The sequence below is a fragment of the Amphiura filiformis genome, chromosome 19, assembly GCF_039555335.1.
Source record: "Amphiura filiformis chromosome 19, Afil_fr2py, whole genome shotgun sequence".
NCBI classification, from domain to species: Eukaryota; Metazoa; Echinodermata; class Ophiuroidea; order Amphilepidida; family Amphiuridae; genus Amphiura; species Amphiura filiformis.
Genome location: NC_092646.1, coordinates 40,378,979 through 40,406,951, shown reverse-complemented (window position 1 = coordinate 40,406,951; position 27,973 = coordinate 40,378,979). Strand labels below are relative to the sequence as shown.

Below are 27,973 nucleotides of genomic sequence, written 5' to 3'. Positions count from 1 at the left end.
TGATTAATTGTTAATAGTCTTTGATAATTATTTTCACACTTTACACATAATTTTATAAAAAAAGGCACTTTATAAAAGAAGTCATAGTCATATCTGTATAAAGAGACCTTGCACCACCCATATTCCACTTTGTATCACAGAAGAAGAGGATACGACCCAAGGCTTGCATATTTATCTCAAATTTGACATCAATTGCTTGCTAATTCCGTTATAAGTTCCTTCAGTTTTTTCGCATCTGCACCTGAGAATGTTTTTATCTGCAATGACAAATTGACATAGGAGTAGAAACAGTTACAATTAAAGAAACTATACATGTCTAAAAAGCGCACAATTTGGGCAAATTTTGGTGTTTTCTTTTCTTTAAGGGGGTACTACACCCCTGTGGTAAATTTGTGACTATTTTTGCATTTTTCTCAAAAAATAATAATACACTGGTAATAAAAAAGTATGTATATTATTGGGGCAAGGAATCCACTGAAATTTCAGTGACTCAAGACAAGCGGTTCAGTATATCTGAGGGGGTATCAAAAGTTTTAGAAATGCCCAGAAGTGAAAGAGCTATATCAATGAAATTTTGTCAGTGCAATCACTTATGTACATTATGGTCCAAAAATGGTCTCATAGCTATGTTTACTTTTTTTACAGGTGGCACTAGATGCCAATAACCCGCTGCCCCAGTTACTGCGCATAAACTGCAAGATTGGGAAAATTGAGGCAAGCAGCATTATTAAGATCCTGCTTTTAAAGGGTTGCAGTGCCTAGAAAATTGATGATGAAATGAAAGTTATCTTCGTGGTGATTGTGATATGTCTCTGTCACTCTTTGGAAAAGGAATTTTATTTCATCACAGATTTTCTGGGCACTGTAACCCTTAAAATGGAACTTAATCATACTACATGCCTCAATTTTCTCCATTTTGCTGGTTATGCGGTAACATAGGCAGGTAGTGACATCTAGCTCCTGTAAAAAAAAGTAAACATACTTATGAGACCATTTTTGCACCATAGTGTACATAAGGACCAGTGATTGCACTGACAAAATTTCATTGATATAGCTCTTTTACTTCTGTGCGATTTCTAAAACTTGTTGATACCCCCTCGTATGATAGGAAACGAGGTACATGCTAGCGGTACCTTATTTTTTTATCATAAATAACAAACCACTTGTCTTGGGTCACTGAAATTCCAGTGTAGTAATTGGATTCCTTGCCCCTATAATATACATAACTTTTGTTACCACCGTGTTATTAGTTTTTGAGAAAAATGCAAAAATAGACACAAATTTATCGAGGGTTGTAGTATCCCCTTAAAAAGAATGTTATACTATGGGTTGCAAAAACAACTCAAACAACAAAATGTATGTGGGAAGTCAACATTGGAATGTGTGCGTGGCTTATCCTGTACAAAAATTTTGAAGAGCCCCCTGGGTCTCCCCCCTCCTGCTTGAAATCTTGGTTCCGCCTCTGGAGGAGCCCCATGAAACTTTGCTGACAGGGCTCTTTACATTAAAGGAACACTCCGGCAATCACAACATTATGATTTATTTAGAAAAACAATTATCAAGCAAAAATCACATGGTTTTATTTCAAACAAACTCATATCAATGACCATAAAAACTAATAAAAACAGCCGGCTCTCAACATGTGATATTCAAAGATCCTGCGCCAAAATTGTCTAAGGCAATGACGTCATGGTTATTTGTGCTTAATTGTCATGAGCCTTCATTGTGTTACTGGAACACAGGCAGTTTCGGTGCCTGGGAAATTTGAATATTGTGTGGTGAGAGATGGTTGTTTTTATTTGTTTTTAAGGTCAATATGAGTTTGTTTTGAATAAAACCACACAATTCGTGCTTGATAATTATTTTTCTAACATATAAGGTATAATGTTGTGATTGCCGGAGACTTCATTTGAATCCACCTAATCTTTGTACAAGAACAAATGATGAGACAAATTAAAAGGAATAATCAGAAATGAATGATTAGGCTACAAAAATGTTGTCTCAAAAGCCGCTGCACGTTTTTCATAGCGTGTCCATGTCAGTTGAAACAGCATTTTTGTCCATAAAATCATGAAATTCTGAGACAAATTTGAAAGAAAAGTTACTTGATTCGATACTCGCATTGTTTAGCTATAAAACAATTGATATTTGCACTTCAATTGTGCACGGTGGCCTAGCGTAACGGGCACTGACTCATAATCAAAAGGTTGCGGGTTCGAGCCCCGGTGATGCCATTGTGTTGAGCCCTTATCCCGTTTACTCCTCTCCACCCAGGTGTTTAAATGGGTACCGGCATTCTTAAATGCTGGGAAGGTAACAGACTCGCTGTAGAGGAGGTATAGCGATCCCCCTATAGCAACATTACATGGAGGAGTCTGGCCCAATTGCCAATGAAAGAGAGATGGGCACTCTGATCAGTTCATACAGGATCGTCTCCTTTACCTTTACTTTATTGTGTAAATCAATCACAATTTTATTCTGTGTAGGCCCTACTTTTGAACACTCAAAAATTGACATCTTTTATAAAAAAATCTTTAAAAAAATAACAATCTTAAAAAAAACACCTCATTCCGCATTTGTTTTTGAAACTGCCATGGGCTTTGAGACTAACAATTTTTTAGCCTTAGGGGATTACATAATCGATGTATGCTTGAATAAAAAGAGCTTTGGCTAACTCTTTCCATTACCATCAAGCTATATGGAACGATCTTCCTCCATCCCTCCATTGCAGCTCTGTCAGTAGAAGCATTTTGCCACAGACTTGCTAGCATCCAGCTTGCCAATGCTATTTTTACTCACACAAAGCACTGTACAATAAAACTTTCTTCACATTTCATCACTAACACTTTTGTTCACCTCGCCATGTTAATATTCAAGGTGCAGCAATACTCAACTGTCAGGGATGCACTGTATTTTAATGAAAATGAAGTTTCTTGAAATTTCCCTTCAGGACCGAGGAGCTAACAGCTGACTGGGTCAAAAGTTTGGAAAGTTTTTTCAAGCATCTGTATCTCAAATTATTTGTGACATATTCCTATCGTTTTGCGTATCAATGGACAATACTCCCCTTTATAATGACACTCCATTTGAAACAATAACATTTTCACGGCTGAGTACACGCCTTGTGAATGTAGTGGGGTCTCAAAAAGAATTTGCCAAATTGACCATTATTCTGTGCAGCAAGCTGCATCTATAACTTCACAATCTGGGACCTAATGCAATCGTCCAAGATGACACCGCTCGCCCCACATAGCCACGGTAGTCAACGACTACCTCCAGAATATGAGAGTAGAGCCAAAATTGCCTGCCATCAAGCCAGACCCGGGGGCCAGACCTCAACCCGATTGAACACTTGTGGGACCAGCTTGATCGTGCTGTGCGTGCCAGAGAAGCCCATATGCAACCACATTGAATGACCTACGACGAATCCTTGTTGAAGAATGGAATTCCATCACACAGTAACGTGTAACCAGGTCGGTGGGCAGCATGAGGAGAAGGTGCCTGACTATTGTGGCTGACTGTGGGTTTTCCATTCGCTAAGTGAGGTTAGCGTTGTTTAAGCACAGAGACATGGTCAATTTGGCAAATTCTGTTTGAGACCCCACTACATTCATAAGGCGTGTATTCAGCCATGAAAAATGTTATTGTTTCAAATGGGATGTCATTGTAAAGGGGAGTATTGTAGCTATCCAGTGATATGCAACACGATATGAACATGTCACAAATAATTGGAGATACAGATGCTTGAAAAAACTTTCCAAACTTTTGTTGAGGAGTTTAGTTGTGGTTTATCACTACATGTAGGTTGGCCAGGGTACTGCTCCTATACAATGTCCCTGAATGATGCTTCAGTCAAAATCTTGGAAAGTGTCTTTTAAATTTCACTTACCTTTTCACCTTTCCTGAAGAAATTAAACGTAGGCATGCAGCTGATATTGTTTTCCTCAGCAATTTCCTACAAAGGAAAGAAAGCAGATTGTTAAGTGCAAATTATCAGTAAGTGTTGAGTGATGTGAGTTTTGCTCAAAAACGTAGTACACCTCTTCAAATTAGCTTCTTCTGGACTGAATAGGCTAAAATGTGTTTGGACTTATATGGATCTTTCTGGACTAAAATTGGCCAAAAGTTTCTGGACTTTAGGTAATTTTAAAATAACTACCCTAACTTATGGTAGAAGATGTGTTTTTAAGGACGACCCTTGCTTTGGGCCTAAGCAAGGATCGTCCTTAAAAAACACATCTTCTAGTACATGAAATGAGTGTTTGAGACCCTAATCACAAATCCATGGTTGGCTTTTCAAAACCACCACAAATCTGTGTTTTTTTTTCATGCAGATACAACTTGTATACACACGTGCCCCCCCCCCATTTTGATGAACATTAAGGCCTTTTCAATTCACACTGAGAAAAACAAGTTCGCAAACAAACAAACCACTGAAAATGGTAAAATGATTCAACAGAAAAAAAAGTTTGTTGAACTTGCTCTTTATCTATCGTGTTTTGACAATTGACATACAATACAAATATGTATGGTAATAAATGCCTAAAGCAAACATTCTTAACAAAACATGTGCAACCATGCTTGAAAAATTGAAGATGTCATGGTTTATATTTGTGACAAGGAATTATGAAATACTTTTAATCACATGAGAACTACCTGCCGATTGGCCAAAAAGAACTTTTCATTATCAATTGGACCAATCAGCAACATAGTTAGAATAATTTCACCATGCAAAAAAATTGGGGTGAATTATTTGCAAAGCTCCATTCTGATTGGTGATTAAAGTGAAGATTATCATGTAATTGACCAATCAGAGGCAATGTTAGATCGGCAGGTAGTGCTCAGGGGGTTAATATGCTCACAAATATTTTTCTCTGCATGAATACACTTACATGAAAATGTAGGTCATCCTTATGCAAACATGTCATGCCACAAATTAAAATTTGGGTTCTCTCTCAACTGTGAACATTTTTGCCACAAAAATATTGCAATAATAGTCTTGGATGGCAATTAATGGCCCATGTCAGCATGATTCAGCCAAATCTGTTGCATTTTTATCTCTGTTGAAATCACTCTGGCCTATCTTTGAATATACAATTCAGGGTTTCTGGATTTAAATTGTCATTACATATTCTGTAGGCACTACATGTATGACAGTCGTGTTCACTAACTGGCTTCAACATACAATGTACTTAAGAATAAATTAAGAAATGCAAGTTACAAAACACGGAATTGTCAAATGACAGTGTGGGCCACTCAAGTTTCATGCGTGACCAGAAAATCATGAAAAAGGGTTTCTTTTCAGAGAATGGACATGAATCGTGTTTAGGGGATCAAAATCTCAGGCCTGTTTTTCTAGGAAAAAGGATTGTTTTTCAACTTCTATAGTTGATGCCTTCAGAGGTCATTTAAAGCCATATTATAACATTTGCCGAGGAGAACGCCCTCAACAAAATTTTACATTCAGGTTTTTACACGATTGTAATGTACTTTAGTAAACAAAGACTTTAGGTGCTGTAGTTTTGTCAAAATCTGAGATTTTGAATAAACAGCTGGAACCGTCATTTTATTATTACGATAGAAATATTAGTCGAACGCGTATGCGATGTTCATAACACATACCACGTACACGGCGTGCGGGACACACACACACATACGTCACCGGATCGTACCGTATTACAACCGCCGGAGTAACACATAATAGCGCTAGTAGTAAATTCCAATTTTCTTTGCTTTACCTCACTTGTTCGGCTCAAAATTAAAAGGGGATATATCTGACAGTAAAAGCTAACATTTTATGGAAAATAAATACAAATCTATTTTTAAAGAAATGTTATAATATGGCTTTAAGTGATCATGCTAATCACAAAGCGTGTTTCCTCTACTCTAACAGGATTTCCTTACATCGGAACCATTACACAAACATTATAAATATTAACAGAAAATGATCAAATGAAAGTAGTTACAATTTGGCAGATTCCCAAAATAAACAGGAGGAATGTCAAGTATTTGTCTGCGACATCACAATTCCTGCTACCTACATCCATGGTTAAATCACAATACAACTTTATGATTAGGATTGAAATTTACTGACGTACGTAGAAATCAAACAAGTCATAAGTAAACAAATGCTAGATCACTATAGCTGCCATGGCTGCCATTTCAATTGTTATACCGTTCCGCTTGGTTTATTGCATCTCTATATAGCAGATTTCCAAATAATATTATATTTTCTGGACAAATGTTTTTAATTATATTTTCAGTAGCCTATATGGCCGTTCACAAATACTTGTATCGGGGGAGCTGCTGCTGCAAAAATAAAAATTCACACATTTTTTTCAGCCTCCCCCTTTCGGATCTAAAATTATTTTCAGCTCCCCACCCCCCCCACCCCCTTTGGCCATGAAGAATGTAAGTCAAGTCATGGACTGTAAAAATAAAACCCATAGAAAATAGTATACACTCATAATTATTCTACAAGAAAAATTGAGGTGATTTTTAAAGGCCCCTGCAGAGGGATACAAATTTTCAGGGAGCCCTTCCCCCTTTTTTTTTTTTGCATCAGGTTACCCTTTAAAGTGACTGTGAATGATCTCATATTAAAGTGAGGGTTTTGAACAAAACTACTCTTGACAGTCTTAAAACCTGTTAAGTGCCTATTTTGTAAAATTCTATTTCTTCTGGAAATGATACAATATGGGGGGGGGGAGGGCAATGTCACTTACCTCAAACTCATCTACATTTACTTTAACAAATATGCAGTTAGGAAATTCTGTAGCCATTTCCTGAAATGAGAAAAAAATATACAAATGTAAGAAATTAATAGCCTGTGGTTTAGCTGTAAACTGAAATTATCGGCTAGCCCGGCCCCCCAACTCAACACAAAAGTTGACAACCATGAGAGTTATGCAGTTACCAAATCTTTCAAAGACCCCCTTTGCAATGATTTTTCATCAAATTTACCCCACTTTTTCATGCAAAATCAAGGACAAAATTTGGCCAAAAACAACACCTTTTTTGTACTTTTAATTTAATGGCCAGAATTTCAAACACCCCTTTTCAATGATTAGAATTTCAAACACCCCTTATCAATTTTCTCAAGTACCCCTTTTATCCAAATTTTGCGGACAGTGCAAATTAAATACCCCTATTTTGCTGATTTCAGTGTCAAATTTCATTGGCAGTTCTAATTAAATACCCCTATTTTGCCAATTTTGTGGTCCGGGGGGTCGGCTAGTCACTCAAATTCATATTGTACACATGTGGTGACCAGAAAAACACAAAATAAGGGTTATTTTCAGAGAATGAATATGAATCGGATTCGCGTTTCTCTTTATTATGAAAAATAAATTTTTCTAATGGAGTAAAGCTATCATTACCAAAAAGATTGCATTTAAAAAAAAAGATTTGATTGAATCACCAGGGTTTGACCGTACCCATGGATGAGATTAGAGTTTAAATGATTCAGATCTTCAATCATTTCTGAAATGTGCAATTTTGAATTGATCATCTTACACAGGCATAAGAAATTAACTTACTTTTATCAAAAATGGTATAAACTTAAAAATTTGATAATTGATTTCAATTGTGCAACCCTACCAGGTGGGGGTAATAACACTGACCCTCTATGCATTCATCATATAAACTGTTTTCACTGTCAACTGAGGGATAGGAGCAAGGGAGGAAAGGGACGGACAGGGAAAAAGTTCCAATCAAGGGAAGGCTCTTGCTGCCATTTCTTACCAGAAATTTTGGTCCAATCATTTTGCATGGTCCACACCACTCAGCATAGAAGTCTACTATAATCAATTTATCGCTGCTTTTGATCATGTCCCTGTATTTATCCTGGCGAAAGAAAAAATTATAAAAACATAAAAAATACTGTGTGCATGCCACCTTGTTTTGATCAGATCAAACATGCAAAGTCGGCAATGATGAAAATGAAATTCAGCCATGCGTGGCAGTGGCTGTTGAAATTTGAAGTACAGTTTTTGTCAGAGAAGAATGACAGTCAAGAATGGCAGTTGTTTACATTTTGAGAGCGTGCAGAGTATAAACATGGAAGTGGAGTCAGGTGGATGTCAGTTCATAAGAGCAATGTCGGGGATTATAGATCACAATTTTTCAATCGATGGGGAGAGATGAGGTCCCACCAGGTCCGACCGAGTCTCCTACACAGGTTACGCTCCCTGTGGAGGGGCGGAACCAAACTGGCTGATGTGGAGACTAAGCCAGTTTATGCGTCGGTCTGATACTCGTCTATCCTCGTCTTTGACCATGCGCAGGTCTGGCTGGTCAGGAAGATATTTAATATCCTGAATTTATAATATGCCTACCAGTTCCACCGTATAACCGATTTGCTAGAGAACATTTGTTACCATGTTTAATAAATTCGTATAATAAAATGTGGCCAAATGTATATTTGTGTACATAGTGTGTGGATCCACTCCACTCTTATACGGACTTGGCTACTAAGCCTGTCGGGAAGGATATGGCGGTATGCTGACCTGGGTCAATATGTTCTGGGCAGATGAGGTCCCACCAATTGCCTACGACCTTGTGTGCGATCATGTGTGACAGGCAATTCCCGATAATAATAGAGGTTCCCTGGTGGAGTTCTGATTGGCTGAATTAATCGTCTCACAACCCGATTATTATGTGTCCAAATGTTGGACGATGCGCCCTTGAAGGACACACAAAGAGCCGCGTATGTCGCTCATTAACAGGGCCGACGCTCTCGTCATTCTTCCCCGAGTGTAGTGGATGTGGATTCGCCAGGGCTACTATCATGGCAATAATGACACGAAGATGGGATGATGAGCTCATGAGCTAGACTGCAGAACTCAGTCCTCATACTATAGTCAGTCATTTATCTTCTGGTCGTTATATGACTATCATTTGAGGACTGAGTTCTTACATCTTCTGAGGAGCAATTTCAGACAATAGCTTGGGATTAGTAGGGCAGAGGTTATCTATTGGATCCTTTCATGACCACTGAAGCATAGTCAAGTCTGCCAAGGACACTCAGTATGAATTGAAAGACCATGTCACAGGGTTCGATTTAACTGGTGTCGTGGAGCAAAATCAGACCTTCGTTTTTGAGGAGTTCAATTGCACCAGAGCTCCTACAGCTCTCCTTTTAATCCCTACATGTTTTAATACAGATATTTAATAAAGATTGAGCTCCTTGTTGAGCACCTTTTAATAGTAAACCCAGGAGAGTGATTAACAGAGCTCCCGCAACTTTCAAAAATGAAGGCCTGCAAAATGCTCCCCCATTTTGGACAACTTTTGGACAAAATTTCAGCTTGTACAATGTAGCAATTATTTAGGCCTACAATTGATGTAAACATAGATATATACATGTATGTTTTATTTTAAGAACATCGCCTATAAGGTTTTTGCTAAAAATTGCTACGTAAATCGAACCCTGCATGTCACTCTCGACAAAAGAATGCATATGCATGTCAAAGGTCATACGACACCAATTTGGTGTTTGTTATGTCTGCTCATGAGCTGGGAAAATATCCCCAAATCACATGCTGGTTTAGAAATGTTCTCTGTATTCCTAAACCATGACTTTGGGATGATTTGAGGTGACCTGCACTTGAGGTGAGTCTGGTATTATAAAAAAGAGACACATACATGTAGCAGTTGACAAGTGCATCCTTTTGATATGGATGTATACGTGCATACCTCAAATTGAGTATTGTCGCACTGGCTTAACGTGCACAGTTTTTTTTTTTTACCTGTGCACGATTCTGGAACCTAGGATTGATTGCAGATGTCAGAACCAGGGATGGTCCCCATTCTCTTTTCGAATAGCTTGGACACTTAACGTGCACAGGGTTTGACTCTTCCTGTACACGGGACCAATGGCTTTACGTGACTTCCGAATCACGGACGAAGCACATACACTACATGTACCTATATCTGCATGTGCCAAGCAGTGTATGGGGGCGAGAGGAAATTCTTCAATTAAATTCTGAAATTAAATAACTGAACGATTCCCGACCATAGGAAGCCCAAGGCTCGAACCCTTGTTGATCATATGTGACACGATCAAGGGAAATGAGTCGGATGTCGCTAATATTGATTTTGAGATATTGGCAAAGGAAGTATTAAAATTCTTTTGTTTTATATTGTTTTCAGCGATTGATAAATTGACGTAACTTCACAAAGAAAAGTCATATCAACATGGGGTTTTTCAGTTTCTGAAAGCTCTAAATGTCCTCTTTAGAAACACATATAAAGCTCATTTTCGACCAGGGCCGACATGTGACTCATTCCCCTTGATCATGTCACATATCTCCCGGCAGCGCAACGCCTTAACCACTCGGCCATCTCGCCCACCTGCGTAAATTGTTAAGTGTATATTTCCCATTGACATCCAAAATGGCGTAAGCTAGTCCTAGTATAGACTCATAGACTAGTATGGCATATAGGACTGGCAAGCGAGTCTAATCGCCCCCCCCCTTAAAAGTCCACTTTTTCAAAATCAGCACCCCCCAAATGAAATCCTGCGTACAGGCCTGTCAGTGTCATGACTCATGAGTATTGAAACATCATTAACATGGTTCATACAGGTTCAAAACCAGGGGCCTATTTCACTAACGTCTTGCGATCATCGCTAAGACCCAAATTGATCGCTAAACCACAAATCCGTCGCAATTTAGCGAGCGATTTTACAAATTGGTTTCACTAACACTTTGCGATGATATTTTGTCCTCGCAAAGTTTGAAATAGCGATGGATTGTTTGTGATGACTACTTTGTAGTCGTTGGGTAATCGCAAAGGTAGGTAAATTGATCGCTAAGTGTATCACATGTTAAATTTCGCGCCATTTTATTTTTTAGCTTTTGTTTACAATCCGTTATCTTGCTCTAAGTCGGAGGATTTTTTCGTTTTAATGGCGGCTCATCTACTTTATATTAACAATGCAAGGGCTTTACGGAGGGAGAAGGTTTTCAGGGACAGAACGAATCCATTGGATAGTTATCATGACAAGAAAATGCACAAATATTATCGATTTACACGACGGGGTGTTATGCATGTCATCGATTTGCTAGAGCCACAGCTTCGACCCGCAACATCCAGGAGTCACTCCATTGATGCAACAACGCAGATCTTCGCCCTGAGGTTTTATGCCACAGGGTGCTTCTACACCACCACATCTGAACATCATGGAGTGTCCGAGGCGAAAGTGCTTGCAGGATTGTTCATCGGGTTACCAACGCGTAATCATCAACATCAAAGATGAACATGTCCAGTGGCCGACAACAGCAGCAGAAATAGGGCAGAAACAGTGGGACTTCTACACCCTTTGCGGTTTCCCAGGCGTCATCGGAGCAGTTGACGGCACTCATGTCTCTCTCGACAGTTGCCCGTATGGACCAAACGAACATGTATATGTAAACCGGCATGGCGCCCACAGCATCAATGTTCAGTTGGTTTGTGATGCTAACTACAAGATCCTGAATGTAATCTCCAGATGGCCGGGATCCACCCACGATTCCCGCAGCCTGCAGAATAGCGCCATTTGGGAGATGATGGAGAGAGGTCGTCTAGAAGGGTGTCTCCTGGGAGACTCTGGGTATCCACAACGCAGGTGGTTGATGACACCAGTGAGGACTCCAATCAACGATGGCCAGCGAGCATATAATGAGTAAGAACAATTTTAATGCTTTGAATATAAATAGGGCCTACTAATTAGGCTATCATGGCTATAGGCCTACCGTAGGCCTACCCAGCAAACATTAAACTGATTTCAACATCATTCGCAAAAGGTTAGAAAAGGTTGCCGGAAACTGTTTAAATGTCGGGTTATAGGCCTATGCCTATAAAAAGTATATATAAAACGCTTACATAACATTAAAAACATTTTGATTAACTTAATAAAACATTCAAACAGAGGCCTAATGTTATATTAATATGATGACAAAATATTTGGTAAAAATGTTTGCAAAAATACTTACAATAATATTTTTGAAATCATCTTCATATTGTTGCAGTGAGGTTTCGTACAAAACGTTTTATAACGTTTTCATGACCTTTATAATAACCCGACATTTAATGTTATTAAAATGCTTTTACCAAAATCAAAACCCAAAAGGTAACCTGTTTAAAATGTTTTAAAAACGTTTTGTGTTTGCTGGGTAGTCCTACTAATTAATAAATAGCTTATTCAAATAATAGTTTCGACAATTTATGCGTGCAGGACTTACGTCATTTGGTAGGCCTATAATTATAGTAGGCCTAATAGGACCCATAGGTATTATCCCGGGTATTTATATTAAACATGTTGCAGGAAAACGATCACCAAATTATGATAATCACGGTTCACTGCAGCATCATGGCATGCAGGCCTAAAATATTCGCAGTGAAATCAATAGGTCTATATAAAACCATATAGGCCTACTGTTAGTTCATCTTTGTACGTTCACGTAGGGCCTACCTAGGGGCACCCCACCCAATAGTAATAACTTTATGTTATGTTAAGTATTTGTCATACTGACTGGCATCTAGATTCCATAAAGAAATCCGCTCCCTGTCATTCTGATCGTGGCCTCGTGTCGCCCCTCGCTCCAGTATTCCAACATCGCCGACGCCCTCTTGAGACTTTTCCACAATCTCAAAACTTTCATCCAATGAACGAGATTGAAGCAAAGTCTAATTAAAATAACTTTTGGCTTTACACTTGACACAAGAGGGCATAATACGCGATTCTGGAAATAATGCCCCGCTATTTCTGTTCAAGTTTTTATATAATAATTAGTGATTATTATTATTATTTTTATAATTATTATTATTATTATTATTAGTGTTATTATTATTATTATTATTATGATTATAAGTATGATTATTATTATTATTATGATTTTAAGTATGATTATTATTATTATTATGATTATTAATGATGATGATGATGATTATAATTATTATTATGATTATCATTATTATTATGATTATGATTATTAGTGATCATTATTATTATTAGTGATTATTATTATTAGTGATCATTATTATCATGTTGATGATGATTAGACCACATAAAATTAAAAATTCGCTTCACGCCCCCACGCTTTTTGAAAATTGAGGGAGTGGGTTTTTGTTGTTGCCAATTGGCATTGATATGAAACATTTAAGTAAAGATTGACATTGTTATATCCTGAGTATCAAAGTATTAAGGGATCTAAAATGAGCGTTTATCGGGTTTCGACAGTATTTTTTGTGGGACATGAGAGCACCTCAGACCTATCGAATTGCATTCTGAATACGAAGCATGTCTTTCTGATATCAAATAATTTTCATTTTTGAAAATCACAATATAATACAAATTTTATGACAAATTATAAAAATTTGATATTTTTCAAATTTTGATATATAACAGTCCTCAAGTAAATTATATAAATCTAATGATATATTCTTAAAGTGTATGTAGCAGGAAAGCCGACGGTCAATTGAAAATTTTGACCTTTCATATTGAAGATATGGATTTTTTCCCAAAAGACCAATTTTTTTTTGGTGTTTTGGGAAAAAAAATCCATATCTTCAATACAAAAGGTCAAAATTTTCAATTGATCGTCGGCTTTTCATCCCACCTACATACACTTTAAGTATAAATCATCAGATTTACAAAGTTTACTTCAAGTACTGTTAAATATCAAAAATATCAATTTTTAATGATTTGCCATAAATGTGTATTAAATTGCTAATTTCAAAAATCAAAATATTTGATATCAGAATGACATTCTTCAGATTCAGAATGCAATTCGATATGTCTGATGTGCTCTAATGTCCCAAAATAAATACTGTCCAAACGCTCATACCCCAGTTGTGATTTAAAGTGAGGAGAGTTGAGGACATGGAAGTATGGAATTAAATTTTTTGTATATATGGCTAAGCAGTATAATAATGATAATAATAATTTTGGTGGACCCTCAAGTACCCTAGTTCCCCAAGTACTCTAGGATCCCCAAATTTTTCGGGTAAAATTCTTAATTTTCCTTTAAAATTCACAATTTTCAGTAAAATCATTATTTTCAGGTAAAATTTATGATTTTCAAGTAAAATTCATAATTTTCATGTAGAATTAATGATTTTCAGGTAAAATACATAATTTTCAGGTAAAATTCATAATTTTCAGGTAAAATTCATAATTTTCAGGTAAAATTCATAATTTTCAGGTAAAATTCATAACTTTCAGGTAAAATTCATAACTTCCAGGTAAAATTAAAAATTTCAGGTAAAAATATGAATTTTTGGGGAAAATTAGGCCTATAAATTTTCAGGTAATTTTAATTAATAATTTTGATGGACCCCAAGTACCCTAGTGACCCAAGTACTCTAGGATCCCCAAAATTTGCAGGTAAAATTCATAATTTTCATTTAAAATTCAACATTTTCAGCAAAATTCAAAATTTTCAGCAAAATTCACAATTTTCAGGTAAAATTCATAATTTTCAAGTCAAATTCATAATTTTCAGTTACAATGATATATATTTTCAGGTAAAATTATGCATTTTTGGGAAAAAATTATGAATTTTCCAGTAAATTCAAATTCAAAGGGGATGGAGCACTCATTAACAATCCTTGTCCCTTCACTAGTCCAAATTTCATGGCAATTTCAAATGCAAACTCTGCCATTAGCAGTTGTGGGAGCCAAGGGGGTACCCTAATATGCCTTTTTGCCAAAATTGCCTGAACAATAATAGTACCAAGGAGGAAGGTACCTTTGCAAGGACTAGGTTATGGGGTATTTATAAAAATGGTACTATGGTACTATTTCGGTCCCCGAATTACTATGTCGGGGCCCCGAGTTACTAAGTCAGACCCTGAGGTAGTTTTTTTCTTCCATGTCACTTTGGGGCTCTGTAAATCTCTCACCCAAAGATCTAATTTTAAACATTTTTCTCTCATCAAATGCCCTTAAGTTTAAGCTTGTCACCTATATAAGTGCTTCCCTGCCATGTAGCCTATGGGATAAAAATCCAATTTATGAATGGTAAACAAAGCGGTGTGTATTGGCTTATCAATATTCAAAAGTAAGATCATCTGTAATAACCATTCCATTGAAATGCAACACAAAATTAAAGCTCAATTAACTACAGCAACATGTTATTTACTATTATTTATTGCACTAACTGACATTCAAAATGAAAAGTAATATTTCAGTCAATTGTCAATATTATTATGATTATCATAATATCATTAAAATCATTCCCTATTCATACATATATGGCACTTGAGTAACTTGAATGTACTTTCAATTTACAATGTTAAAACATTTCAAATTTATTGAAATAAATAAACATATCACCATAAAAACATACTGATATATATGGCACTTGAGTAACTTGGAATGTATTTACAATTTACAATTTCAAATTTATTGGAATAAATAAACATAGCACCATTAAAAGTTTTAATAAAACATTGATATATAAGGCACTTGAGTAACATGTATTTTCAATTTACAATGTTAAAACATTTCAAATTTATTGGAATAGATGAACATATTGATATAGATAAAGATATTGATATATAATTATCATGGCACTTGAGTAACTTGAATGTATTTTTAATTTACAATGTTAAAACACTTTAAATATATTGGAATAAGACCATTAAAATATAATATCAAAGACACACCTATATATAATTTTACAATATGCTCTGCAAATTTCCATTCAAAGTGTGTGGGCACTTGTTAGCATTCTGCAGTGAGGCTTTGAAATTACAATTTTAAAATCTTGGCAATGTTGCGGCTCAAAGAAGTCAATTGACATTTGATTTCATCGGAATGCAGTGTGATAAATGCAATAGATGCTCTATATTTGTGCTCATTTGTAAATATCAATATGATCACAGATTTATGTATCATTCTATATGTGACATGATCTGGTCCATGGGGCCCAAAGGCAACAAATTTGAAATTGAGATAAAGGCAAAAATATGGAGTAAAAAACAATAAAATACATAAGAAAATAAACATTACAAAACTTTGTAACTTTAAAATAAAGTATGTTAGACCTTTGGTGTTTTCAGAATATGATAGCGACTCAATTTTCAAAATTGCTTCCTTTGGCCCCCATGGAGCAGATCATGTCACATATGGCCTATTCAGAGTCCTGACTCTTAGGGCAGATTTCTCGAAACATGGCTATTCTATTGGTCAGGCTTCCTAAGCCAACAGGCTTAAGCCCAATTAGGCCTTTATTCCAGTGCTTGGAATTTCACATTATACATCACCAAGAAAGATAAATCGGTGGAATGGATCCACAGTAGTAGAGCTAGCTTGCTGGCTTAGGAAGCGTGAATGTTACCCAACTAGCAAAGAGATGATGCATTAAAAGCCCCAATATATACTGTCTATTTTTTCTGTCTGTTCGTTAAAGCCATGATTTCTCTGTGATACGGAAAAACTCACGGAATTCGGGGTTTGCTCACGGAAATTTGAAAATGCCACAAAATAGTGAAAAACTGTGTAAAATGTCTAACTTTTGTGTTGATTTGCAAAAGAAAACAAAGAAAAGTGATAATTTAGCAGTATTCAACCATTAAACAATCCATTCTAGCATTAATTCTAGGCCTACGATGCAAGATTCTGACCGATACAGCTCTTATAATTGAATTAACAACATTTTTAATTATATAAGACAAATTACACTTTTAAAACATGCTTGTATTCACTTTTCAGTGCTTTATAATGTAACACGGAAAATCACAGAATCGTCCGATTTGTAACACAGAATTTAAATTTTGTAACACAGAAAAATCATGGCTTTAGTGTTCGTGTTTTGTGTTCATGTTTTGCCTACTTGCAAAAAAAAACACCCGAAGCTTTCACTTTTATTACATGTGTACAGTATATTCTAGAGTGCCTCACCCCTTAGGGGACGTGTCTTGTCTACAATGGAAATCATAGAAAGCAAAATAATACTTACTCAATTTGGTACACTCACCGGAGCGCTTTCACTGAGTCAACCGGCATCTTCAGAGGATGTTATTTATCTTATAAGATTGTTGTTGATAGTGATGCAGTACTAGGACACCTCCGATGACGCCACAGATGTTGTACCAAATTGAGTAGCGTAGAAACTGTATTATTTTGCTTTCAATTTATGTTTACCGCTACGTATGAATATGCATCGTTAATGAAAATCATAGTTTTTTTTTTGGATGTGCTTTCAAATGTAGACAAAATACCTTGTATTAACTAAAATTGTTTTCTACATTTTTGTGCACAGTGCCCATCGCCATGGACGAGTTGTCATAGAGCAGACCAATGGACAACTGAAGATGAAGTTTCCATGCCTGAGAAAGGGTTGCGCATTGCGCCAGAACGTGCATGTAATGTTATTGTAGCCTGTGTGGTGCTATTTAATATCTCGAAGACAATCAGCGACCCATACCTTGGGAGACAGCACCAATTGTGGAAGTTGAAATTCGGAGTATGAGGGTCCAGCCAACATCCCAGGAAACATTGCCAGGCAACGTGTTACGGATCTTATCCACCCACAATGAATAGGAACAATAATAAAATCTCAATGTCCAAGTTTGGTACATCTTATTCTCCATAGATTCATACATAAAGGTATATGAAATTTCCAAATTCTTAGTCAAAGAGAAAAAAGTACATAGCCTCTTTTTGAATCATTGCGCATAGCACTGCTTTGTTTGCCTCTATATTACATCTGATATTCAACAACTCTTCCTATACTTTTGTATACGAGCCAACCATTGTTAATTCGTGATGAATCCACACTTTTACAGTAAGCGTAATGATGATGATGATGATGATAGGAATCTGTGTGCGTATCATGCTTACAAGTTGAATTAAGTATTTTGGAAGTATCGGATAAAGATTGCCGTTTTATTCAGTTTTATTGCTGATATCAACAGAAATAACCAATCTTTTTGTAAGGCTGACTGTAAATGATTAACTGACATTCCTCATGATTATCATGTGAATTATACGATCTTTAGCTTGTTTTCGTTGTTGAAAGGGATTCAATCATGTTTTACCATTGTTCATCACCGATTAACAGCTCGCGTCTGGCGCATCTGCATTGTTTATTTTGCTTGGGCGGACACGCACGCATCGTTGTTAATCGGTGATGAACAACGGTGAAACATGATTGAATCTCTAAATTTACTTGGATTCAAAGATTACTTTGATTGGTATATCCATAATGTCAGCAAGCCATTATGAATATGAAAAAGTATAATTTACATACAAAACAATGTCAGAATGCTGTAAATCAGAGAAGTAGAGTAAGATATATTGATATCAAGGAATCAAAGAGATAATATTCTAAGAGTACTGATAAGCTTGAATGTTACAAAGGTTTGCAAAACACATGTTTTTGGCACAACATGTTATATGCAGATTTTAAGCTGTGCTCATAGCGCAAGAATGTGGAGGTACACTCTTTTACTCCATGAGTGATACGCAAACACATCAGACTATGTCACAGAATTAGAGAAGGACTCCCTATACTGCCACGCATAATCGCCTCTGTCAGCTATGGGGCTAAAATTGGGGGTATTCTGGTCTTTGCCAAACGGTGCGCGGAGACAAACAAAATCAATTCTGCGCCTCATCCATCCTTAGCGCCTTGGAATCGCGTGCAGGTCGCATCAAGTGCGTCTCTCAATTTCGCCCATGATCCATGTCGCTCTTGCATGACAATGATTACCTCGAGCATTCCGAGGGAAAACGAATACCCCAATTCTTGCTCCATTACCTGTATCAAGATGGTGGTGGTCGAGTCCCTGTTCTAGACTCCTTCTCTAATTCTGTGGACTACAGTTTGTCCTCATAGAAGTACAAACCAAATCTGTGGCATCAGGGGTCAATGCTTCGCGTCACACGCACTACATGTTAAAAACGCACAGCGAAAAGAGCATGGTGCGGTCGGCAAGTACAAATCTTGCAGGAGTTAGCGTTAGCCAAAGAAGCATTTACACACACATTACACTGAAATAATTAGAGAATAAAGGTATTGTTTTTACGCATGTTATATGAGACGATAGATGCACGACAGCGGCTAAAAACAATACCTATATTCTCATTCTTAAACACTTCAATTCAAATAAATATATTAATCAGAAGTATACCAAATTATAATCAAATTAAATCCTATATTTCACAAGGAATTACCTAGATTGCAAGAATATTCAAGTGTTTAAGTATAAAATTTATTTTGTACAGGAAGCCTGTTGAGCATGATGCAACCCTGAAAAGCTTATGCCATAACAATCAGCTATTTATTTTCAATCAACTACAGACTGCTCTTAAGGGCCTGGGTCTACTGCTCAGTCTGCATTTGATTGAAAAGATCAATGGCTGTTTCTTGCGGCAACAGCTTCTTCAGGGTGGCATCAATGCTCAGCAAAGCCCCAGGATACCCTCCTGAACCTCTAGCTTCCTCTTCTCAACTTCTTGAATTTCCCTGTTCATCTCTAATAAGGTGACCCCTCGTCTTTCTTCTTTGAAATGTTCTTCTGCTTCTTCTTCTTCTTCTTTTTTCTTCTCCACTTCTAGATACTGTGATGACTGTGACTGCAAGTAAGAAAAGTATATTGCATGGTATGATTATATCAGTGCTGTTGTCAACATCTGTATTTTAATTTAATTATTCTAAATGAAAAATCATCTTGACAACAGCACAAATTATTACACATACGTGATATGATCAAGGTGAATGAGTCACATGTCGGCAGTTTTCAGTTTTTACATCATGTTCAGGCAGTTTATAAATGCAACATTTTGATGCAAGCCCCATCAAAATTGGACATCTGGTTACCAAGTTATGAGCAATTTACCAATGGCTGAAAACAATATAAAACAAAAGAATTTGAACACTGTTTTTGCTAATATCTCAAAAACAATATTAGCGACATCCGACTCATTCCTCTTGATCATGTCATATATAATCAGTAATCACAACATCATCTTTTATAGGAGTGTAAACAGAGTGTGCATAAGTTGTGTATGGCTTTTTCCTGTGGTTCTTCATTATATGAGTAAACAATTTCAATGTATTTACCATGTAAACTGTAAAATAATGGTATTAAAGGTTTTGATCACTAAAATGATCAGTTATATGAAGAAATTGGTTAGCCTATTAATAACTTTTAATTGTCCATGTGCTTTACCTTTGTCACAAACTTGAATTTATAGAATAGAATATCAAAGGAACATATTGCTGTATTAAATAAGGGAGCATGTTACATAATCAAAAATTGTGACACATGGCAAAAAATGACTAGTAACCACAGGATTTAAACCAGAGGACTCCCAATTTGCCGATTGCACGGTCACCTTCAAACAAGGCTCTACCTGCAAAGTGTGTGTTGCGTGTACCCATGCCTCATGGGAAAACAGTGGCATGATCGAAGGGAATTTTATTGTGCCTATGCCTGTCAAACACCCATTTTAATTTCAACATACCCTTTGCAAAAAGTGTTTGGGCACATTGCTAAAAAAGTGAGAGAAACTAAAATGCACTTTATGCGCATGCGTTTGCAGGGAAAACCTTGTTTTGGAAGCCAGATGGTGGATGATCCGCGCAAAGGGCAAATACCGCCACATAAAATAGAGCGGTCAATTATGGGGAAAAATTGAGAGTAGGCTTATTTGCGTCCTTGCTGACCATATGCGTAAACAAACAAAATGCGCCGTGCAATGAAGCGTATAACTAGTATTGCACACAAGCACCGATTGATTTCGGATGAATTTCGAGCAAAACACAAACCAAATTTGCCCCATGCATGTATCAAGATGGCAGTTGAGTCCTGGTTCTATGGATTTAATTCTGTGCTAGAAACTCACCTCAACTTCTGTCGAATCATACTTCACTACTCTTACTCTCTTCCGACTAGTTGTTGGGCCTGGTTTATCCACATGTAGCTCATGTACCTGTGAAGTGCATAGTATGTTTATTTATTAGTATGTTTTTTCTCTACAGTATTTCTCTGCCAGTCGTGCATACAAAAAAAATCCAAATAATGAGATCAAAGTTGCCCATTCACAGTCTTCAACATTTCCTTCCTATTTTTTCGTTTAGATAAATTTTCAAATATCCAATGCATCAAAATTAACTGCTAAGTGCTAACCAATTTCAATTCCAATTCACAGCATTTAAATTCAATTCATATATAATTACCAACACTGATACATTTTATCGGGCATTTGACAAAAAGCAGTTCAGGGAGAATGTTTATGTAACTGACAAGTGAAATGGCATAATTGATTATGTTGTATGTGTATGCATTTTCGATTCAATCACATTGAATTGAAATGAATGGATAAAACAATTTGATTCAATGCACTGAGTTGAAAAACATTTCAATTTAATTAATTGAATTCAAATGAAAAATGGCCAAAATCAAATTTAATTCAATTCCTATTCTAATGCATTAAAATAACACTACTGAAGGGTCGGTGTTTCAAAACTGCATCCAAGAAATAAAGTTTTATCCTTCTTTCCTTCCCACTTGCCAAAAAAGTAACTGGGGCCTTTGGGATGATTGTTTAAGGATCCATTTAGAGCAAGGATTAAGCCTCATCTAGTTCTCATATGTCAGTTCTCATATGTCAGAACGGCACCGCTCCCGAGTTGACTTGAATTCAACTCCCAGCGATGCTGCCGCTTGAGCAAAGTGGTCGAGTGATCAATATATAGGCTTGCCGCTGGTCACAGCTAGCGTTTCTGGTGCGACTACGCAGTGAAGCAAAATCATCTTCAAAGTGGCCAAAGCGGCAGGAATGAATGACATCAGCATAAGACAAACAGCTCTGGACTGAGGATTTGATATATCTTCCATATGGGACTATATTCATTTATTTGCCAATCATCTGAAAACCACAAATAAACCAAGTCCATGAAACTAATTAAAGCTATTAAAAAGACAAACAGGGAAGTGCATGTTAAACTTACATTGTCAATGTCTTGATCTTCAGGCAGAGTCTGATGGTAAAATAAATAAAGAGGATTGGTAAAGATGCATAGATAAATAAATAATATGATAACTTTTTTACTTTCAGTTGGCTCAATCGGTAAGGTGCTACTAGACTATGTGGTGAGTGTTTTATAGAGGGTTTGAGCCTCTGCAGTGTCTATTTCTGTACTCATGGAGAATTGAGTGGGTATAGGGTGTTGGTCTGACATGCCGCTAGTCTGACATGCTGCTAGTCCAAATTTGAAACCAAATGCGCTAGTCCGCAACTAAAAATCCCTGCACTAGTCCGAATCTGTAAAACAAACCTTTAGTCCGACCCCGGTCCCCGCACTCCGTGCATCTGCGGGTATTCATGCTCGTCGAAAAATTCGCGAAATAAGGGGTGTTTTCAGATGAAGAAACGCGATTCATGAAACACAAGAAAAAGGGTGTTTTTTCAAACTATGTTCGCGAAAAAAAAAAAAAAAAGGGTAGGCCTATTTTCATCAAAATGTCGCATTTAGCCATAGGCGGTATTAATAGCCTTCAAAAACATATTTTGAAGGCCTATGATTTAGCCATGGGCCTGTGAGCAAACCCTACGTGTTTCTGCCAGAAAAGGGTATATTAGAAATATCGTTCGCGTTTGAGCGAAAATAGGGGTATTGTTGAAGGGCAAATAATTCGCGATATCACTAAAAAAAGGGGTGTATTTCCCCTGAAAACTTCGCGAAATGATATGCAAAAGGGGGTGTTTTTAAAGTTCACCGACAAGCATGAATACCGCGGATGCACTGATTATGGGACCGGGTCCGACCGAGCTAGTCCGAATCAAAAACACTGCGCTGGTCCGAAACTGAAAACCGTTGCTCCAGTCCGAATCTAAAAAATACCGCACTAGTCCGAATCTGATAAACACTGCACTAGTACTAATTTAGCAAACACTGCGCAGTGTTTTTCAAATTCAGACAAACGTAATGATTTTTAAATTTAGACTACCGCAGAATTTTTCAGATCTGAGCTGTGGTTTTCAGATTCAAACAAACTGTGTGTCGGACTGTTGCAGTGGTTTTCATTTTCGAATTAGCGCATGCTTTTTTTTAGACTAGGGCAGTGTTTTTCATTTTCAGACTGACGCACCCCTAAGTATAGGGGACTTTGTGAAAATCGGACTAGCGGCGTGTTACTGCAGATTTTCACAGATTACCTGTACAAATCTCAGGGTGGGATCTGATCCTGGCTGCGATGTTTATTATCAAAATACTGTTGAGCTTCTGTGCCCAACCCCTATTACTTTTGATGACCAACTTGGATCACTGTTGACTCAACTGGTCTAACCGTAACAACACATGCTCTGAACTGATTAAACCATTACTGCATAACACAACTGAATGTCTCCTGTGTATTATTTCAAGCCTATAGCCTTCACAATACACATATTGGCTGAAAAGGGTACTCCCCAGAATAATATTAAATAAATTATAAGGTGTGTCTTAACTCAACTGTCTTTGCTGTATGGAAAATGTGAATTAATTTGTAAATTGTTAACCTCATATGAAGGTCAATTGTTTTCGACTTCATATAAATAATTTACCTGTATTTGTGGTATGGTTTCACATGTGCCTGCGGGTACAACACCCTCTGTCACCTCATCAGGCAAAGCGTTTAATACTGCCTCCAGTCCCTTATGCTCCGTCGGCTGCTTCCCCCCTCCTAAAATAAAAAAAACCATTTATTGAATAAATGACTAGCTTATATGGAGACAAGAGATTCATAATTGACCGTTAAATATACGATTGAACATATTCAAAATGATAGGAGTAATGGAAACTATTTTGTTTGTGGTTTTACAATGTAAACAAGTGTTGAAGTGGATATTCTGAATCTCATCGTGATCTAATGTTGTAAATGTTCCAAAACATTGATGGCTGTCATTTGTCTTTTGGAAGCAGAGAACCCAAATATATAAGTGAATAGAGTAACCTCTCTGATGACCAAACAATTTCATGATCCCTATTCCACATACACATTCCACATACACATGTATTTCTACTGGCCCTTTGATACTAAAAAACAGAATCTATCAAACCGTTCCATCACATCTGTTTCTTCGTAATTACCATGGCAACACACTACCCCTATATTTTATTTTGATCGAAGTCTACGGTAGTGCCCTAGACTGTTATTTCTTTTTAACAAGTAGAAATATCGTAAATACAATCAGCTAAATTGAAATGGATTAAAATGTTTTTCAAATTTCCAAGTATTTTTGGCTTTGGCCTTATACTAATACTATACACTGTTTTTTGTTTAATTTTTTTTTTTTTTTTTTTTTTACATTTGCTTCTAATCTGTTTCTTTTTTATTTCTTCGCTTTATACTCCACATCTGCCCACTTCTTTCTCACCACCTCCCACGTCCTGCTGTACCCTGCTGACCCTAACACCTCTGATATCGCCTTCCAAGCTTTCCTCTTCTTCACTTCCCCCCCCGCACCCCCTGCACTCCCAAATAACTCCCCCGTCTTGTCCTTCACACACGCCGCCAATATCAGCACCTCCTCCTCTTCCCATTTTGGCTGTGTCTCTGGAAAAAAAAAAATTTGGTTGGATATGTGAGTGATACATGGTATAGTTTGGAATCTAATATTTTTAACAACACTGAGTGTACCCGGAACATAATAGAAGAGTACTCACAACTGTGCCGGGTCGTATGCGGGGGAAACACTCGTCTGTTCTAGCGATTTACCCGGGGAATACACGTTTCTCGATAATTTAGTTTTGGGCTCGTGAAATACAGGTGATCGCCATTTGGTTCATTTCCTATCAAAATAGGAGCACCGATTCACATGGTTTTATTTTTCAGACAGTGGCAGACAAGCAGACAACACAGCCAGGGTTGCCATAGTAGGCCTACGATTTTTCTGTATTTCGTACGGAAATGGTCAAGAATACGGGAGTACGGATAATGAATTTTTGTCCTAAAGTATGTTTTTCAAAAAGTTCGATACGCATTAAAAATATTAAAGGCTCTTCAGAGATTTTTACTGCTCGTATTTGGCGAAATACAGACCTACAATGTACAGACAATTTAAGTACCGTAGTGTTAAAAATATTTTCATCATCAACGATAGACGCAATGCGGTGCGAAGAACTATGGCGATCGGCAAGTTGATGATGTTCTTGCTCGACGCAATCAGGAGATTGATAGCCTGTCCCGGCCCCTTAGGGCCAGGGAGTATGTGGGGACTTCGAACATGGTGCCCGGGGCTAGGGGTGGGGACTTGGCCAGGATGTACCCGGGATGTACACAGAAATAGTGCCCCGCCCTGCGGGGACTAAGCCGGGACTGTAACATGATTGTAACAGTTTCCAAAATTACATCCCCGGGTAGGTCCCCACCCCTGGGGACAGGGACTGCAATTGATTTGTGCATAAGTATAAGTATACAGTGTTATTTACATGTTTATTTATAGTCCGAATAATCAGACCCAGAACAAAATTATAATTTCTGACATGATCCTGTACTGGGTCTGAACTGTTTCCATATGAAATCTTGATGGCAAATTGGACAATAGAAGCACATGGTTCTACGTGACAGCTTTTTAATCCCTATTCATGTTACGTGAATCACGCTATTGTGGACCATCCTTCTGATACTTGAGTGTTTGGACAAGCGGAACGGTCTTTTATCTACCTCTCTGTTTGTAAACAAACCAGGAGGTCGAAATCGTCCTCCTCGCCGAATACGGAAGTCAGCGTAATAGTACGGCACTGGTTTATTTACAGACTACATTCTGATACGAAAGGACACTAGCTACAAATGCGAGGGCATCAGTGAGCAAATTCATAGCTATTGTTTCTCGAGCAAGTCCTATCCTTTAACATAATACTGACATTTATACTGGGGCCCAAATACATGCATCATGCTGCGCTAAATATTTAGGTCTGTTTTGCAAAAGAAGTTTCTCCCTTCTTCATCGGCCCATAAAATATGTCATATAAACTCAACACCTACATCATGTCTAATATGTAGCTTTAAACTTTAAGCTTTCCATACGCTGTTGTAGAAACTTCACTGCATTTTTTGTTTTCTTGTAAAAGCAATTATTTCAGGAGCACTTTTTTTTTTCGTTATATTTCAAGTAGAAAGTTGTCGAGAGAAGGGAGGTCAGAGCCTTCAAGTCAAAGGTCAAATTAGTCAACACATGGTGGCGTGTTCACAAATTTACACCTTGGGATGTGCCAGAGCAGCATCGACATGATTTTGATTTTGATAATGTCATAATGCATGAATGTAATCAAGATTACTGAGTTACAGTTACTGGAACTAATTCATGCATTGGATTGCGTGTAAAACTGTATTGACACGATGATTGCCACTTGGACATACATGAATTAAGCTCACACTACAAGAAACTACTTAATTTAACCTTTGCAAACGAATTCCCTAGTTCCACCCCTTTCGTGCCTGCTTTTTACAATAAAAACAAATACTTTAAAGCTTCATTTCCTACCTTGTTTTGCTTTATTTCGCTGCCGGTTACCGCAATAACCTCCGGTTGACTGTCCGCCATCTTGGTTTGTTGTTAGCGATAGGCTCGTTCATCAAAATTTTTTGTCATCGCAATCGCAAAACTTCGCGATGACTTTTGTGAAAGGTAAAATTCATCGCTATCGCCGCCGCGATGGATATTTAGCGATGAACGGCTTTAGCGATGATCGCCAAATTTTACGTTAGTGAAATAGGCCCCAGACATAGACCTTAAGGTACTAATTTCGAGGAGCATAAGTAAAACAAACACCAAATTGGTGTCATATGACCTTTGACATGCATGCAGTCTTTTGTCGAGAGTTGACATGGTCTTTCAATTTGTGCCGAGTGTCCTTGGCAGACTTGACTATGCTTCAGTGGTCATGAAAGGATTCAATAGATAACCTCTGCCCCACTAATCCCCAGCTATTGTCTGAAATTGCTCCTCGGAAGATATATCATAACAACTCAGTCCTCAAATGATAGTCATATAACGACCAAAAGATAAATGACTGACTATCATTGAGGACTGAGTTTCGCAGTCTAGTTCAAAACACTTGCATGCCATGATGACAGCCGCGGATCCAGAGCTAGAAAAAAATACGGGGCGCAAAATACATGAGATTTCTAGAGGGGACGTACCATATAGCCGCGAAGCGGGCATCGCGTCGCGCTTGCGCGACGCAGGGGGGGTGTCGGCACCAGAACGAAATTCAAATTTGGCGATATTTTTTTTTTTTTTTTTAATCTGCAAGAAATATTTGGTACATAAACATTATGTAGCCAGAGGTATCCAGTGGTGTAAAAATCTCAACTTTTTTGGGAAAAGTGGGGGGATGAGGCTGTGGATCATGAAATGCCCCTTTAAAACAATATAGTTATAGGCCTAAAGTGTAAAAGCAAAAATGGCCAGTTGTTTACGCATACGTAGGGGTATCTGAGGGGGAAATTTTGCAAAATGAATACTCAATTAGGCGCAATTTAACCATTCTCTTCTCTTTTTCACACCTTTCTCTTCTCTTTTTCTCCTTAATTCTCTCCTTTCCCCTTTTCTCGTTTTTACGGGGGGCCCCAAGCCCCATCTTTCCTACTTTTGCTATTTTTACGGGGGGCGCGCGCCCCCTCCGCCCCCCCTCCCTCTGGATCCGCACCTGAACATATCAATGATATCATGAACAAACTTCAATTATTTTTTACTTTTAGATTAGTCATGTGCCATGTGGTTGATTGAATTCACTAGTCATGCTAGCTAGTCATGGCTCAGAGTCACTCATGCTAGTTGAAATTGAATTGATGATAATTTCTTTATTTTACAACACGCTATTCCAAAACTTACACTAGCACCATCATCGTCTTCTTTTAGATGGTAGATGTTTTTACTCTCGCCTTCTGCTTGGAATTTAGCCATTCTGTATTTTTGGTGGTGTTTTCTTCCGTATTTGCTGAATACCACCTGCTACCACTGGACGCCGCTGTTCTGTTATGTAAGCTT

At 37.4% G+C, this 27,973-nt stretch overlaps 2 protein-coding genes and 1 pseudogene across 2 annotated transcripts; 1 reads left to right on the top strand and 2 right to left on the bottom strand.

Moving 5' to 3' along the window:
• Nucleotides 1–57: 57 nt before the first annotated feature.
• LOC140141299 (thioredoxin-2-like) lies at nt 58–27,973 on the bottom strand. Its single transcript, XM_072163124.1, has 5 exons — nt 27,818–27,973; nt 7,744–7,845; nt 6,726–6,785; nt 3,890–3,955; nt 58–257 (listed from the first exon to the last, which is right to left on the bottom strand). The coding sequence occupies exons 1-5, from the start codon at nt 27,887–27,889 to the stop codon at nt 189–191; spliced, it is 369 nt and encodes a 122-aa protein (XP_072019225.1). The 5' UTR covers nt 27,890–27,973; the 3' UTR covers nt 58–188.
• Nucleotides 10,792–17,626, top strand: LOC140141297 (putative nuclease HARBI1; annotated as a pseudogene).
• LOC140141298 (uncharacterized) lies at nt 19,320–23,768 on the bottom strand. Its single transcript, XM_072163123.1, has 4 exons — nt 23,543–23,768; nt 21,948–21,977; nt 20,840–20,926; nt 19,320–19,567 (listed from the first exon to the last, which is right to left on the bottom strand). Exons 1-4 carry the CDS (start codon nt 23,678–23,680, stop codon nt 19,394–19,396), a joined length of 429 nt encoding a protein of 142 aa, XP_072019224.1. The 5' UTR covers nt 23,681–23,768; the 3' UTR covers nt 19,320–19,393.